The 19,078-nt window shown below is 41.2% G+C and overlaps 1 protein-coding gene across 1 annotated transcript in view; it reads left to right on the top strand.

Moving 5' to 3' along the window:
• LOC149428451 (transcription factor Sox-6-like) overlaps positions 1–19,078 on the top strand; it is a 108,764-nt gene that overhangs the window by 18,736 nt on the left and 70,950 nt on the right. The window contains exon 2 of the mRNA XM_089667390.1: positions 10,153–10,232. Within this exon, the coding sequence (XP_089523516.1) occupies positions 10,153–10,232 (80 nt within the window). The remainder of the gene's footprint in view (positions 1–10,152; positions 10,233–19,078) is intronic.

Raw genomic sequence — 19,078 nt, 5'->3', positions numbered from 1 at the left:
TGTGGCCCCAGTATTGGGGGCTCCCCATTTTTCCCCCTCAGCAGTGTGCGGTTGGTGAGGAGCGTTGGGTGTGTTCATCGGAGACCTCCATTGTGATGCAGATTGAGGAGCCGAGGAGGTTATGTAACGTTCCGTATTGTCGGCAGAAATGTCTCATTATGTTGGGACACGTCGGGCCCTTCGGAGGCTCATTCCTGCGGAATATTTGGACAGGATCAAACAATGAGATTGCAGATAAATATCCAGTCATTCCAGTTCATGTTTGTGGATTTCCAGCCCAGCCTCATCGCCTCCTGGAGGAGATCTCACACTCCTCGTATCTGCCGCTCGCGTATTCCCAATGTCCATTGTCTGATCATCTGGTCCCTCGCTTTACACGACCCGAAATCTGACCATTTCCAGATGAAAGGTGAAATCAGGCTTGCAGTGGGAGGGCTTCCCTGCAACACGATGGGCAGGTGGAGGAGGAAGTTTTGAGTGAATCTGTTTGGGTTCCATTTTAGGGCATTCTTGGAAAATGCGTCCAAAGCTGCGCAAATTGCATACTTTCAATGCCAACTCCATGGAGGCCAATGGGTGGCAGGGATCCCAGATCAATGACACCCTGACACTTGGGGGTCCAGAACAATGACATCCTGACACTTGGGGGTCCAGAACAATGACACCCTGACACTTGGGGGACCCAGAACAATGACACCCTGACACTTTGGGATCCCAGAACAATGACACCCTGACACTTGGGGACCCCAGAACAATGACACCCTGACACTTGGGGACCCCAGAACAATGACACCCTGACACTTGGAGGTCCAGAACAATGACACCCTGACACTTGGGGGGCCCAGAACAATGACACCCTGATACTTGGGGATCCCAGAACAATGACACCCTGACACTTGGAGGTCCAGAACAATGACACCCTGACACTTGGGGGTCCAGAACAATGACACCCTGACACTTGGGATCCCAGAACAATGACACCCTGACACTTGGGGATCCCAGAACAATGACACCCTGACACTTGGGGGACCCAGAACAATGACACCCTGACACTTGGGGACCCCAGAACAATGACACCCTGACACTTGGGGATCCCAGAACAATGACACCCTGACACTTGGGGGTACAGAATACTCACCGCCTGTCACTTGAGGGTCCAGAACAATGACACCCTGACACTTGGGGGTCCAGAACAATGACACCCTGACACTTGGGGGTCCAGAACAATGACACCCTGACACTTGAGGATCCCACAACAATAATACCCTGACACTTGGGGGTCCAGAATACTGACCACTGTCACTTGAGGGTCCCAGAACAATGACACCCTGACACTTGGGGGGTCCAGAAGAATGACACCCTGACACTTCAGGATCCCAGAACAATGACACCCTGAACCTTGGGGATCCCAGAACAATGACACACTGCCACTTGGGGGTCCAGAATACTGATCCCCTGTCACTTGAGGGTCAAAAACAATGACACCCTGTCACTTTGGGGGTCCCAGAACAATGACACACTGAGACTTGGGGGTCCAGAACAATGACACCCTGACACTTGCGGGTCCAGAACAATGACACCCTGACACTTGCGGGTCCAGAACAATGACACCCTGACACTTGCATACTTTCAATGCCAACCCCAATGAGGTCAATGGGAGGCGAATCTAGAAAACCAATTCTCTCCATTTTCAAGGTTAATAGGCAAGAAGATGATCCAACGAAGGGCATGGGGGCTACGAAGGGCATGGGGGCTACAAAGGGCATGGGGGCTGGGCACTGCCTAAGGGAACACATACCTATTCAAAAACAAAGTGCATTGCCAGAAAAGTCGCCGTGGCCCTCACCATGTTGAAGGCACTTGGCCTGGTGTGATTAGGAAGGTGGGAATGGTGGTGGTGGAGGGGGGGGGGGTCGTACACTCATCACCCCTTCTTCTCTCGACACCTAGGATGCATGGTTGGATGAAGGTCTGGTATAGATTTTAGGGTTAGACCCCACAGAAAAAAATCGCACAGACTGGGGTGCCCCCAAGATTCCCCACAAAATGAAGATGTGGAGGTTCCCCCCCAAATTAATTCCAGACCGTTATTCAGGATTGGGGTCTGGTTTGGATTTTAGGGTTAAACCCACAGAGCTCCCCTTAGGTCTGGTATACATTTTGGGATTGGCTTTGTGTATGGGTTCCTCCTTAACCTCCATACCAGACCTGGTGGGACTGATACGGAATTTTGGGGGCTACCCAAGCTCTCTTGGGTGGGGCTCCACCCTAAAATCCATAGCAGACCCCAATCCCAAATAAGGATCTGGTCTGAATTTTTTTTCTGGGGGGGGGACCCCACATAATTTTTCACCAACACTGTCAATGGTTGCTTTGGCGCACCATAGCATTTAATGACTGCGCTGCCGCCAGCGTCCTAGCAACGTGTGGTGTCATTAGTTGCTAGGACGCAGGCAGCTATCATGCACAGTGTGCTTGGTTGCCAGGAGGCAGGTGGCCACTTAGAAAATCTATTTTGTCCATTTTCCAAGGCAATAGGCCAGGAGATTATCCAAGAATTGGCATGGAGGGTCTGGGCACTGTCAGAGGGGGGTGGGGGGTGTACCTGTGCTTTTCCAGGAGGGTCTGCTTGGCAAGGTGCCTTCACCATGTGGAAGGCACTTGGCTTGGTATGGTCAAGGAGGTGGGATTGGGTTGGGGGGGGGAGTTGTTCGCTCACTCGCCCCCCTTCTTCTCTAGCCACCCAGGCTGCTTGCTTGGAAAAGGGTCTGGTATAGATTTTGGGGTTGAGGTTAAATCCATACCTGACCCCAATCCTGAATCAGTATCTGGTGTGAATTTTGGGAGGCGACCCCACATTTCCTTGTCATTGGTTGTCAGGGTGTGCCATAACAACTAATGACTGTGCAGCTGCCAGCATCCTAGCAACGGGTGGTGTCATTATTTGCTAGGACACATACAGCTGGCATGCACAGTGTGCTCGGTTGCTAGGAGGCAGGTGGCTGCTTGCATCCTAGCAACCAAAGTAGTTGTTGCCCAAACAGTGGAAAGTAGTTATTTCACTGTGGTAGTCATACCTCCTCTAAATGAATGTCTTTTGGCTTCCTGGGGGGGGGGGGGGGGCGACGACACCATATTTAGTTCATCTATTCACCAAACTGCTGTAGAGAAGGTGGGAGGTTCTAGCAGAACATCAGGCTGTAATAGATGTTGTCACCCCAGGGGTGGACTAACAACGCATGGGGCCCCTGGGCAATAGGGGATCATGGGGCCCCTGTGTCCTGCCCAAACTCAAAAAAGCCTATGAAAAAGGTACCAGGGGCACCTCATGGGGCCCCCTACTGACCCCGGGCCCTTGGGCAGTGCCCGAGTTTCCAAATGGTCAGTCCGCCCCGTGACACCCTCCTCATCTTGTGCAGCCATCGGATGGCGCTGGTGTGTCCTCATTACAAACCTTCCAATGGGATTCGAATTCTGTGTCTCTCTCTGGCTGAAGTTGCTCTCTAACCCCGGAGCAAAAAAAAAAAAAAAAAGTGAACAAAATGGCCGCCGTCCCGCGCTCCTTCCCAGCGGTTATAAATGCAGATGTTCTCCTGGGCCGATCAGCGATTCACGCACACAGCGGGCGCCGAGAGATCCGCGTTCCATTGACAAAACACTTTTACGTGATGCGTTTACTCCGCAGTAAATTCTCTTTAAGGACGACGGATCATTGGCGCTGCGGAGCGTCGGGGAGACAAAAGAGGCGGCCATGAATTATTCATGATGCGTCGGGGCGGGGGGTGGGGGGGGGGACATCATACCTAAACTAGTTCCCGCTGATAGTTTAAATGCTTATTTCCAACCTCTTTAAAGCGTCATTAATTCTGCGGCGCCCTTTGTGCGCCCGTTCTATATATTTCCCGCAGACGGAAAGGTGGAAGGAAGCCTTATTTAACCTGAAATTCCCATCTTATTTGGGGGGGGGGGGGCGACGAGATTTAACATATCGGAATAAAGAGAAATCACATCAGCCCGGGCGCCGGGGTCATTAGATGCGATTAGTTTCCAGGAATAAAAAAAAAAAAAGAAAGAAAAAATAAATTAAAATCACGCGATTCGCCAACGAACCAAAATCAACCACATGGAAAGGGGAAAATAAGATGGCGTATTTTGAATATTGCTCAGCGGGGGGGCGGTACAATATAGTGTTCTGGGAGGCATTGTAGCCGACCGTCATAGGCAATCAGACGCCAATTGTTAGTGGACTGTGTGTGAGCGCTCGCTGTGCTCACTGGCCTGATGAGGTATTATGGGCCGAATGCAAAGCGGATGGCGAGATTAGGAACCGACTTTTTATTTTTTTTTGTAACTTAACGTTAATGTGGAGTTGGTTGGGTGTCGCGTCCTGCCGGGGCCATGAAAAGTCGCTTTTCGAGGTAGTTAGTTTATGCATTGTTACACGCGCAGGCTGACGTGTGCGCTCTGAGCGCGTAGATTTCCCCGCTGTAAGCGGTCTAGAAGACGCTCGCCATTAAATCCTCTTTTCTTTTTCAAGATTTTCATCCCTTAAAGGGACTTTTGATTATTGAAGAGAATTTTGGGGGGATTATCTTATCATTGTATAATATGGTCATTATTGGGGGGGGGGGAGGGGGGGTCCTGTGGTATTCAGTTACAATGTATAATAATGCTACAAGTGTATGTTATCATTGTATATTATGGTCATTATTGGGGGGGGGGGGAGGGGGGGTCCTGTGGTATTCAGTTACAATGTATAATAATGCTACAAGTGTATGTTATCATTGTATATTATGGTCATTATTGGGGGGGGGGAGGGGGGGTCCTGTGGTATTCAGTTACAATGTATAATAATGGTATGAGTGTATGTTATCATTGTATATTATGGTCATTATTGGGGGGGGGAGGGGGGGTCCTGTGGTATTCAGTTACAATGTATAATAATGCTACAAGTGTATGTTATCATTGTATATTATGGTCAATGTTCAGGGTGTCACGTCTTCATGGGCATTATGATACATTGTAGTGGGGACACGAGGATGTGACACCCCAAATATTGAAAATATTATTCTGATTTTATACATTGATATGATATCATTATGATACATTGTAATGGAGACACAAAGAAATGTTAACCATAATAATATCCTAAAAGTATACAATAATATATTATAGTTACCATTCCGGGTGTCACATCCTCGGGTTCCCATTACAATGTGTCACAATGGCATCAATGGATCTGATCAGTACATAATATCAATATAATATGGTCGATATTTGGGGTGTCACGTCCTCGTGTCCCCATTACAATGTACAATAATTCTATGAGTGTATGTTATCATTGTATATTATGGTCATTATTGGGGGGGGGGGAGGGGGGGTCCTGTGGTATTCAGTTACAATGTATAATAATGCTACAAGTGTATGTTATCATTGTATATTATGGTCATTATTGGGGGGGGAGGGGGGGGTCCTGTGGTATTCAGTTACAATGTATAATAATGCTGTGAGTGTATGTTATCATTGTATATTATGGTCATTATTGGGGGGGGAGGGGGGGTCCTTTAGTATTCAGTTACAATGTATAATAATGCTGTGAGTGTATGTTATCATTGTATAATATGGTCAATATTTGGGGTATCACTTCCTCATGGGCATTATGATACATTGTAGTGGGGACACGAGGATGTGACACCCCAAATATGGACCATAATATACAATAGTAAGATACACTCAGTAATGACCAATAATGACCATATTATACTGATATATAATGATCAGATACAATCATAGCGTTAGTATACATTGCAACAGAATACCAGAGGACCCCCTTCCCCCCTCAATAATGACCATATTATACTGATCTGATGATATCATTATTATACATTGTATGGGGACACAAGGACGTGACACCCCAAATATGGACCATAATATACAATAGTAAGATACACAAAAGTAATGACCAATAATGACCAATAATGAAGTTATTATACTGATCTGATATAATCATAGCGTTAGTATATGATGCAACAGAATACCAAAGGACCCCCCCTCCCCCCCAATAATGACCATATTATACTGATCTGATACAATGATATCATTACTATACATTGTATGGGGACACAAGGACGTGACACCCCAAATTTGAACCATAATATACAATAGTAAGATACACTCAGTAATGACCAATATTGAATATATTATTCTGATTTTATACATTGATACGATATCATCATTATATATTGTAATGGGGACACGAGAATGTGACACCCCAAATATTGACCATGTTATACTGATATTATGTATTGATCAGATCCATTGATATCATTACTATACATTGTATGGGCACACAAGGATGTGACACCCCAAATATGGACCATAATATACAATGGTAAGATACACTCAGTAATGACCAATATTGAACATATTATACTGATTTTATACATTGATACAATATCATCATTATATATTGTAATGGGGACACGAGGAAATGTTAACCATAATAATATCCTAATAGTATACAATAATATATTATAGTTACCATTCCGGGTGTCACATCCTCGTGTCCCCATTACAATGTATCATAATTCTATCAATGGATCTGATCATTACATAATATCAATATAATATGGTCCATATTTGGGGTGTCACGTCCTTGTGTCCCCATACAATGTATAGTAATGATATCATTGTATCATATCAGTATAATATGGTCATTATTGGGGGGGGAGGGGGGGGTCCTTTAGTATTCAGTTACAATGTATAATAATGCTGTGAGTGTATGTTATCATTGTATATTACGGTCAATGTTCAGGGTGTCACGTCTTCATGGGCATTATGATACATTGTAGTGGGGACACGAGGATGTGACACCCCAAATATTGAACATATTATTCTGATTTTATACATTGATATGATATCATTATGATACATTGTAATGGAGACACAAAGAAATGTTAACCATAATAATATCCTAAAAGTATACAATAATATATTATAGTTACCATTCCGGGTGTCACATCCTCGGGTTCCCATTACAATGTGTCACAATGGCATCAATGGATCTGATCAGTACATAATATCAATATAATATGGTCGATATTTGGGGTGTCACATCCTCGTGTCCCCATTACAATGTACAATAATGCTACAAGTGTATGTTATCATTGTATATTATGGTCAATATTTGGGGTGTCACGTCTTCATGGGCATTATTATACATTGTAGTGGGGACACGAGGATGTGACACCCCAAATATGGACCATAATATACAATAGTAAGATACACTCATAGAATTATTATACATTGCAACTGAATTCCAGATACCCCCCCCCAATATTGACCATATTATACTGATATGATACAATGATATCAATATTATACATTGTAATATTGTAATGGGGACACGAGGATGTGACACCCCAAATATTGAACATATTATACTGATTTTATATATTGATATGATATCATTATGATACATTGTAATGGAGACATGAGGGAAACCCCCGGGAATGTTAATCATAATAATATCCTAATAGTATACAATAATATATTATAGTTACCGTTCCGGGTGTCACATCTTCGTGTCCCCATTACAATGTATCATAATTCTATCAATGGATCTGATCATTATATACTATCCGATTAATATGGTCAATATTTGGGGTGTCTCACCCTCGTGTCCCCATTACAATGTTACAACGTATAATAATGATATCATTATATCCTATCATTGTATAATATGGTCATTATTGGGGGGAGGGGATCCTTTGGTATTCAGTTGCAATGTATAATAATGCTGTGAATGGATCTGATCATTATATACTATCAGATTAATATGGTCAATATTTGGGGTGTCACATCCTCGTGTCCCCATTACAATGTATCATAATGCTATCAATGGATCTGATCATTGTATAATACAGGGCTCAATATTTCAAGTCCTGAGCTACTAGCCAGAACTTAAGAGTTACTCGCCACCAGTTGCCCCACCCAACCCCTACCCTGCCCTGTCGCTGGAAGCGGAAAGTGAAATTGGAAATAAGATGGGGGAGTGGGACAAGGGATGTCTGGAAGGGGTGGCGGTGGGGGCAGTGACAAGTAGTGATCTCCTGTATGACTTTCAATGAAGCAGCTGGAAGCCGCTTCTCCTCCTCTCCTTCCTGTGGCTTCCAGCTGCTTCATTGAAAGTCACACAGGAGATCTCTACTTGTCACCACCCCCACCACCGCACCTCCCACACACCCCTAGTCCCGGCGCTGCTCGCCCCCTCCTTTTTTCCACTCGCCCAATGCGAGCGAGAGAGTGGAAATTATGAGGGCTGATAAAATATCAGATTAATATGGTCAATATTTGGGGTGTCACATCCTTGTTTCCCCATTACAATGTATCATAATGCTATCATGATATTATATTGTTGTATAATATCAGCATAATATGGTAATTATTCGGGGGGGGTTATGTCCTTGTGCCCCATTACAATAATTCTGTGGTATACTGATTCAATGTATAATAATGTTATAAATGTATCCCCTCATTGTATCCCTTCATTGTATCCTATCATTGTATCCCATCATTGTATCCCATCATTGTATCCCCTCATTGTATCCCTTCATTGTATCCCATCATTGTATCCCATCATTGTATCCCATCATTGTATCCCCTCATTTTATCCCGTCATTGTATCCCCTCATTGTATCCCATCATTGTATCCCATCATTGTATCCCATCATTGTATCCTATCATTGTATCCCATCATTGTATCCCATCATTGTATCCCATCATTGTAGCCTATCATTGTATCCCATCATTGTATCCCATCATTGTATCCCTTCATTGTATCCCTTCATTGTATCCCGTCATCGTATCCCGTCATCGTATCCCGTCATCGTATCCCGTCATCGTATCCCGTCATTGTATCCCGTCATTGTATCCCCTCATCGTATCCCATCATCGTATCCCATCATTGTATCCCATCATTGTATCCCATCATTGTATCCCTTCATTGTATCCCTTCATTGTATCCCGTCATCGTATCCCGTCATCGTATCCCGTCATCGTATCCCGTCATCGTATCCCGTCATTGTATCCCGTCATTGTATCCCCTCATCGTATCCCATCATCGTATCCCATCATTGTATCCCATCATTGTATCCCATCATCATTGTATCCTATCATTGTATCCTATCATTGTATCCCATCATTGTATCCCATCATTGTATCCCATCATTGTATCCCATCATTGTATCCCATCATTGTATCCCATCATTGTATCCCATCATTGTATCCCATCATTGTATCCCATCATTGTATCCCGTCATTGTATCCCGTCATTGTATCCCGTCATTGTATCCTGTCATTGTATCCCATCATTGTATCCCGTCATTGTATCCCGTCATTGTATCCCGTCATTGTATCCTGTCATTGTATCCCGTCATTGTATCCTATCATTGTATCCTATCATTGTATCCCATCATTGTATCCCATCATTGTATCCCATCATTGTATCCCATCATTGTATCCCATCATTGTATCCCATCATTGTATCCCATCATTGTATCCCATCATTGTATCCTGTCATTGTATCCTGTCATTGTATCCCATCATTGTATCCCATCATTGTATCCTATCATTGTATCCTATCATTGTATCCCGTCATTGTATCCCATCATTGCATCCCATCATTGTATCCATCATCGTATAATATGGTCAATATTTGCTCCTGTTACAATGTATAAGAATGATATCATTGTATCATATCACCTACCTGCTCACCCTGAAGGGGGGATGGGGTGGCAGTTACTCACTCACCCATTAAACGGAACTGTAATGAGCCCCTTTTCCGGGTCACAGAGGACACCCACAGCGAATATCTGATCATTTGCCACAGATTGGCTTGATTTGCTTATGAGGACAGCCAAGTTGTGAAATGGGAAGGGGGGGGGGGGCACTGGGTGAACCTATCTGTGGGTGCCCTGAGATGCCCCCCTAAGTCTGTGGGTCACCTCCTGGCACTCCTGAGTTACCCAGCATCCCCTGTGTGTGTGCAGATGTCTTGCTGAGCGCGGGCGTTGCGCAGGCGGCTGTGTTGGCACTTGCAATGTGTCGTTTGTGTTCAGTGTCTAAACCTGAGTCTATTGTTCTCCCCGACAGGTGATAACTACCCCGTGCAATTCATTCCATCGACAATGGCAGCTGCCGCAGCTTCTGGACTCAGCCCGTTACAGCTACAGGTATGTGCGAAGACACTGGGCCGCCAGCCAAACTGTGAGTGTGGGTGGGGGAGGGGGGAGACACTTCCCAGCTGTATGCTAACTATCACTGACTGTCAGATCGGGTTACGCAATATTATAACCGTGCCGTCCCAGCCGTGAATACATACTGCCCCTCCGGGGTCACTGCCGTAATTGTCAGGTGCTACATATCAACTCTCTTCTTCCTGATTAAAGGAGTCCCCCGCCTTCACATAACTGTCACATGGTGCAATGGCTCGGGCAGCTTCTACAGGACTTACGCTCTCTAATCCTCCTAGTGAGATAGGATGTTACCACGTCTCTATTACGGAATCTCAGATTTTGGATTGTCTTTGAAGCATTTCTGTGAAAATAATTGTAGCAATGTTGGATGTTTATACAAGTTCTATAGTCCTCTGTATATGAGGCTGCAGTGTGCAAGCCCTGCTGAAATTGCAGGCTAGGCCCCTTGTATTCAAGCAGTAGCCTGGAGTGGGGAGCAGTAAAGCAGAGTCACTCCACACACTATACAGAGAATAAAGGTTTGCAGTTTGTTACATACTGATAATATGATTTATATACAAGGAATCCTACATGGGGCGTTTGCTGTTCTCTGGGTGAAATCTCAGTTTTCACTGCTGTTTGCCCAATGCCTTCCTTACCAGAGACTAACGGTACATAATTAGGGTGCCAGGACATTAATTGGGTTACTAGGGAGCTAGCAGGAAATATTTGGCGTGCTGGGACACTAGGAGAACATAATTGTGGTGCTACGATCCTATCCTGACATAATTGGGGTGCTGGGACCCTATCATGACATAATTGGGGTGCTGGGACCCTACCATGACATAATTGGGGTGCTGGGACCCTACCATGACATAATTGGTGTGCTGGGACCCTACCATGACATAATTGGGGTGCTGGGACCCTACCATGACATAATTGGTGTGCTGGGACCCTACCATGACATAATTGGGGTGCTGGGACCCTACCATGACATAATTGGGGTGCTGGGACCCTACCATGAAATAATTGGGGTGCTGGGACTCTAGTGTGACATATCCGGGGTGCTAGGACCCTAGCAGGACATATACGGGGTGCTAGGACCCTAGCAGGGCACATTTTGGGGTGCCTGAACTCTACCAATACATAATTATGCTGCTGGGACCCTAGCATGACAAAATTGTGGTGTTGGGACCCTAGCATGACATAATTGTGGTGTTGGGACCCTAGCATGACATAATTGTGGTGTTGGGACCCTAGCATGACATAATTGTGGTGTTGGGACCCTAGCATTACATAACTACAGTGCTGGGACCCTAGCATTACATATTTGGGGTGATTGGATCCTAGCAGGACATAATTGTGGTGCTGGGACTCTAGAAGAGCATATTTTGGGGTGCCAGGACCCTAGCATGACATAATAGGTGTGCTGGGGCCCTAGCAGGACATATTTGGTGTGCTGGGACCCTAGCAAGGCATTATTGGGGTACTGGAACTGCAGCAGGAGGTAAATGGGGTCCTAGGGAGCTGGCAGGAAATATTTCAGGAAAAGTAATTGGAGTAGTACTGGAAAACCAGTGAGAAATTACCGGAGTGCTGAGACATTACCAGGAAATAATTGGGGCAGTGAAAGACCCATGAGAAATACCTGAGGTACTAGGGAACTAGCAGGAAAATAGTGCTGGGGCACAAGCAGGATATCATTAGGGTGCTGGAGTACTACTGGGAAATAATTGGGGTGCTGGGACAATAAAGGAAAACAATTGGAGTGCTGGAATGTTAGCAGAACATAATTGGGGTGGAAGTACAATGCAGTGCTGTGTCATGTGACCAGACATTGGAGGGTTCATCACTGAGCCCATGTGACCAGTGCCATATTGGCCATACGACAATACATTGGAGGGTTCATCACTGAGCCCACCTGACCAGTGCCATGACATTGACCATGTGACCAGACATTGGAGGGTTCATCACTGAGCCCATGTGACCAGTGCCAAGACATTGACCATGTGACCAGACATTGGAGGGTTCATCACTGAGCCCATGTGACCAGTGCCAAGACATTGACCATGTGACCAGACATTGGAGGGTTCAGCACTGAGCCCACCTGACCAGTGCCATGACATTGACCATGTGACCAGACATTAGAAGGTTCATCACTGAGCCAACCCGACCAGTGCCAAGACACTGACCATGTGACCAGACATTGGAGGGTTCATCACTGAGCCCATGTGACCAGTGCCAAGACATTGACCATGTGACCAGACATTGGAGGGTTCAGCACTGAGCCCACCTGACCAGTGCCATGACATTGACCATATGACCAGACATTGGAAGGTTCAGCACTGAGCCCACCTGACCAGTGCCATGACATTGACCATGTGACCAGACATTGGAGGGTTCATCACTGAGCCCATGTGACCAGTGCCAAGACATTGACCATGTGACCAGACATTGGAGGGTTCATCACTGAGCCCATGTGACCAGTGCCATGACATTGACCATGTGACCAGACATTGGAGGGTTCATCACTGAGCCCATGTGACCAGTGCCATGACATTGACCATGTGACCAGACATTAGAAGGTTCATCACTGAGCCAACCCGACCAGTGCCAAGACACTGACCATGTGACCAGACATTGGAGGGTTCATCACTGAGCCCATGTGACCAGTGCCAAGACATTGACCATGTGACCAGACATTGGAGGGTTCATCACTGAGCCCATGTGACCAGTGCCATGACATTGACCATGTGACCAGACATTGGAGGGTTCATCACTGAACATGTTTACTGACCACAGCGTGTAAGTGAGATACGAAGGATTGTTGGTCTCTTTCTTCTGTCTGAAATGACAAACATGATGAAGGGACCGAGGACAGAGTGACTTTCACCTAAATATGTTGTTGCTGAAAGTTGTCTTAGATAAAAGGTTTGTGGAAGGAGCTTTACTTCATCCCTCAATGCGGACAGGAGAGAGCGCATGGGGTGCGAATATCCTATTTATAGAGCAGATGGCGGAAGGAATTAGCGAGGATAAAGAGCTTCAGCTACAAAATGGAGACCATTTATAGAATGTTCCGGATATATATAGAAATCCATCTCTATTATTTCTATCTCTATCTGTCACCCTGAAGACACCGTTCACCCCCCTCTGCTGGCCAATTACCAGAGAGATAATGAAAGAGATAGATAGATAGATAGATAGATAATAGATAGATAGATAGATAGATAGATAGATAGATAGATAGATAGATGATAGATAGATAGATAGATAGATAGATAGATAATAGATAGATAGATAATAGATAGATAATAGATAGATAGATAATAGATAGATAGATAATAGATAGATAATAGATAGATAGATAGATAGATAGATAGATAGATAGATAGATAGATAATAGATAGATAGATAGATAGATAATAGATAGATAGATAGATAGATAGATAGATAGATAATAGATAGATAGATAATAGATAATAGATAGATAGATAATAGATAGATAGATAGATAGATAGATAGATAGATAGATAGATAGATAGATAGATAGATAGATAATAGATGATAGATAGATAGATAGATAGATAGATAGATAGATAGATAGATAATAGATAGATAGATAGATAGATAGATAGATAGATAGATAGATAGATAATAGATAGATAATAGATAGATAATAGATAGATAATAGATAGATAATAGATAGATAGATAGATAGATAATAGATAGATAGATAGATAGATAGATAGATAATAGATAGATAATAGATAGATAATAGATAGATAGATAGATAGATAGATAGATAGATAATAGATGATAGATAGATAGATAGATAGATAGATAGATAGATAGATAGATAATAGATAGATAGATAATAGATAGATAGATAGATAATAGATAGATAGATAATAGATAGATAGATAGATAGATAGATAGATAGATAGATAGATAGATAATAGATAGATAATAGATAGATAGATAGATAGATAGATAATAGATAGATAATAGATAGATAATAGATAGATAATAGATAGATAGATAGATAGATAATAGATAGATAGATAGATAGATAGATAGATAGATAATAGACAGATAGATAATAGATAGATAGATAGATAGATAGATAGATAGATAGATAGATAGATAGATAATAGATAATAGATAGATAATAGATAGATAGATAGATAGATAGATAATAGATAGATAATAGATAATAGATAGATAATAGATAATAGATAGATAGATAATAGATAGATAATAGATAGATAATAGATAGATAGATAATAGATAGATAGATAGATAGATAATAGATAGATAGATAGATAGATAGATAGATAATAGATAGATAGATAGATAGATAGATAGATAGATAGATAGATAGATAATAGATAGATAGATAGATAGATAGATAATAGATAGATAATAGATAGATAGATAGATAATAGATAGATAGATAGATAGATAGATAGATAGATAATAGATAGATAATAGATAGATAGATAGATAATAGATAGATAGATAATAGATAGATAGATAGATAGATAGATAGATAGATAGATAGATAGATAGATAGATAGATAGATAATAGATAGATAGATAGATAGATAGATAGATAGATAGATAGATAATAGATAATAGATAGATAGATAGATAGATAGATAGATAATAGATAGATAGATAGATAGATAGATAGATAGATAGATAATAGATAGATAGATAATAGATAGATAGATAGATAGATAGATAGATAGATAGATAATAGATAGATAGATAGATAGATAGATAGATAATAGATAGATAATAGATAGATAGATAGATAATAGATAGATAGATAATAGATAGATAATAGATAGATAGATAGATAGATAGATAGATAGATAATAGATAGATGATAGATAGATAGATAGATAGATAGATAGATAGATAGATAATAGATAGATAATAGATAGATAGATAGATAGATAGATAGATAGATAATAGATAATAGATAGATAGATAATAGATAGATAGATAGATAGATAGATAGATAGATAGATAGATAGATAGATAGATAATAGATAGATAGATAGATAGATAGATAGATAGATAGATAATAGATAGATAGATAGATAGATAGATAGATAGATAGATAGATAATAGATAGATAGATAATAGATAGATAGATAATAGATAGATAGATAGATAGATAGATAGATAGATAGATAGATAGATAGATAGATAGATAGATAGATAATAGATAATAGATAGATAGATAGATAGATAATAGATAGATAGATAGATAGATAGATAGATAGATAGATAGATAGATAGATAATAGATAGATAGATAATAGATAATAGATAGATAGATAATAGATAGATAGATAATAGATAATAGATAGATAGATAGATAGATAGATAGATAGATAGATAGATAATAGATAGATAATAGATAGATAGATAGATAGATAGATAGATAGATAGATAGATAGATAGATAGATAATAGATAGATAGATAGATAATAGATAGATAATAGATAGATAGATAATAGATAATAGATAGATAGATAGATAAATAGATAATAGATAGATAGATAGATAGATAGATAGATAGATAGATAATAGATAGATAATAGATAGATAATAGATAGATAGATAATAGATAATAGATAGATAGATAATAGATAATAGATAGATAATAGATAATAGATAATAGATAGATAGATAGATAGATAGATAGATAGATAGATAGATAGATAGATAATAGATAATAGATAGATAGATAGATAGATAGATAGATAGATAGATAATAGATAGATAGATAATAGATAGATAGATAATAGATAATAGATAGATAGATAATAGATAGATAATAGATAGATAGATAGATAATAGATAGATAATAGATAGATAATAGATAGATAGATAGATAGATAGATAGATAGATAATAGATAGATAGATAATAGATAGATAGATAATAGATAATAGATAGATAGATAATAGATAGATAGATAATAGATAGATAGATAATAGATAATAGATAGATAGATAATAGATAATAGATAGATAGATAGATAGATAGATAGATAGATAGATAGATAGATAGATAATAGATAGATAGATAGATAATAGATAGATAATAGATAGATAGATAATAGATAATAGATAGATAGATAATAGATAGATAGATAGATAATAGATAGATAGATAATAGATAGATAATAGATAGATAGATAGATAATAGATAGATAGATAATAGATAGATAGATAATAGATAGATAGATAGATAGATAATAGATAGATAGATAATAGATAGATAGATAATAGATAATAGATAGATAGATAGATAGATAATAGATAGATAGATAATAGATAGATAGATAATAGATAGATAGATAGATAGATAGATAATAGATAGATAGATAATAGATAGATAGATAGACAGTCAGTCAGTCAATTAAAGTCAATCCTTCCATCCTTCCCTTGCTTCTTTCCTTGTTTCACTTCTTCCCTTTTTTCCTTTCTGCCACTTCCTTGTTCCTTTTATTCCTTCCTTCTTCTCTTGCTTCTTAGATCCTTTCTCTTCCTCCTTTCCTTCCTTCCTTCCTTCCTTCCCTTCCTTCCCTTCCTTCCCTTCCCTCCTTCCTTTCCTTCATTTCTTCTTTCTTTTCTCTTTTTCTTTCTTTCCACCTTCTCTTCATTTTTTCTTTGGCTCTTTCTTTTTTCCGTTCTTTCCTTCTTCCTTCATGTCTTCTTTTCCTTCTTTTTTCCGTTCTTTCCTTCCTTCTTCCCTTCATTTTTTCTTTGGATCTTTTTTCCTTTCATTCTGTTTCTTTCCTTCCTTCATTACTTTCCTTCATGTCTTCCTTCCTATCTCCTCATCCTACTTCTTCCCCAGTTCATTTTCTTCTCTTTCTTCATTTCATTTTTCCCTTTCTTCCTTTTTCCCATCTAGATAGACAGATAGATAAAATGTGGGAATCTGGGACTTGTGGTTCCCCCGGACGCGATGGGATTCCACGTTTCGATCTGGGATCCGAGTTTCGGTCTACGGCGGGCCGCGCTCTCTGCCTTTGCCATAAATTTGCGGGTGACAGTGACATTCGCTTTCCTCAGCTGTTTTATCGCCGCCTGTAAGAGCGTCTCGTGAAAGATGGTGGCACAGAGAGCCCGTGTAATGCATCAGCCGCGTAAATACGGCCTTTAAATTACCCCGATGTTCCGGGGCCGCCTTTTATCAAGAAATATTATTCTATAAAGTGACACGAGGCGGAGGGCGAATCTCTGCCACCATTGTTAGACTCCATACGCGGCTCCGAGCGCAGTGCGAACGCCGTTCCCTCGCAGGGGTTAATGTCGCTGGATGTGAAGAGCGCGGGACGGGTGACAGATATACCTGTCCTCTCCCTGAGTATTAAATGGCCCGTGGCGGCTTTCAACAAACAGCCAGCGTTACGGATGGCGTGGCCTAAGCGTTTCTAATTAAAATATCTCCACGTGTCAGCATATCGGTAATGTATTATTTTAATCCATTTATTCTGTTTATGAAATGGTGACATATGTTTAGATTGGGAAATATATGAGGCTTAAAAATGGCTTTATTGAAGAAAATTAATTTCCTGGATGGCGGGCGCGTGTAATGCGCTCAGTCACCCGGACGCTCGCAGACACAACTGCCACTCTTAATGATGTTTAGACACACTTAAACGGTTTCATCTCAGGCTATTTCCAGCAGGTTGTGTGATGGCGGGGGAGGGGAGGGGGGCTTAACCCTGTCACTGGCTGGTCACTGCCGGAACTCCGGGCAAACAAAGCGTTAAATAGGTAACAGACGGGACACGTCGCAAATACAGGAGTGACATCACCGCTCTCCGGATATAAGATATATTATACAGAGTGACATCACCGCCCTCCAGATATAAGATATATTATACAGAGTGACATCACCGCCCTCCGGATATAAGATATATTATACAGAGTGACATCACCGCCCTCCAGATATAAGATATATTATACAGGAGTGACATCACCGCCCTCCAGATATAAGATATATTATACAGAGTGACATCACCGCCCTCCAGATATAAGATATATTATACAGGAGTGACATCACCGCTCTCCAGATATAAGATATATTATACAGAGTGACATCACCGCCCCCCAGATATAAGATATATTATACAGAGTGACATCACCGCCCTCCAGATATAAGATATATTATACAGAGTGACATCACCGCCCTCCAGATATAAGATATATTATACAGAGTGACATCACCGCCCTCCAGATATAAGATATATTATACAGAGTGACATCACCGCCCTCCAGATATAAGATATATTATACAGAGTGACATCACCGCCCTCCAGATATAAGATATATTATACAGAGTGACATCACCGCCCTCCAGATATAAGATATATTATACAGGAGTGACATCACCGCCCTCCAGATATAAGATATATTATACAGAGTGACATCACCGCCCCCCAGATATAAGATATATTATACAGAGTGACATCACCGCCCTCCAGATATAAGATATATTATACAGAGTGACATCACCGCTCTCCAGATATAAGATATATTATACAGAGTGACATCACCGCCCTCCAGATATAAGATATATTATACAGAGTGACATCACCGCCCTCCAGATATAAGATATATTATACAGAGTGACATCACCGCCCTCCAGATATAAGATATATTATACAGAGTGACATCACCGCCCTCCAGATATAAGATATATTATACAGAGTGACATCACCGCCCTCCAGATATAAGATATATTATACAGAGTGACATCACCGCCCTCCAGATATAAGATATATTAAACAGGAGTGACATCACCGCCCTCC

The sequence above is a fragment of the Staurois parvus genome, unplaced genomic scaffold (assembly GCF_062004578.1).
Source record: "Staurois parvus isolate SC_StPar_1 unplaced genomic scaffold, SC_StPar_1.0 ptg003236l, whole genome shotgun sequence".
NCBI lineage: Eukaryota > Metazoa > Chordata > Amphibia > Anura > Ranidae > Staurois > Staurois parvus.
The sequence above is the reverse complement of the archived record's forward strand: the minus strand, read 5'-3'. Positions and strand labels throughout refer to the sequence as shown.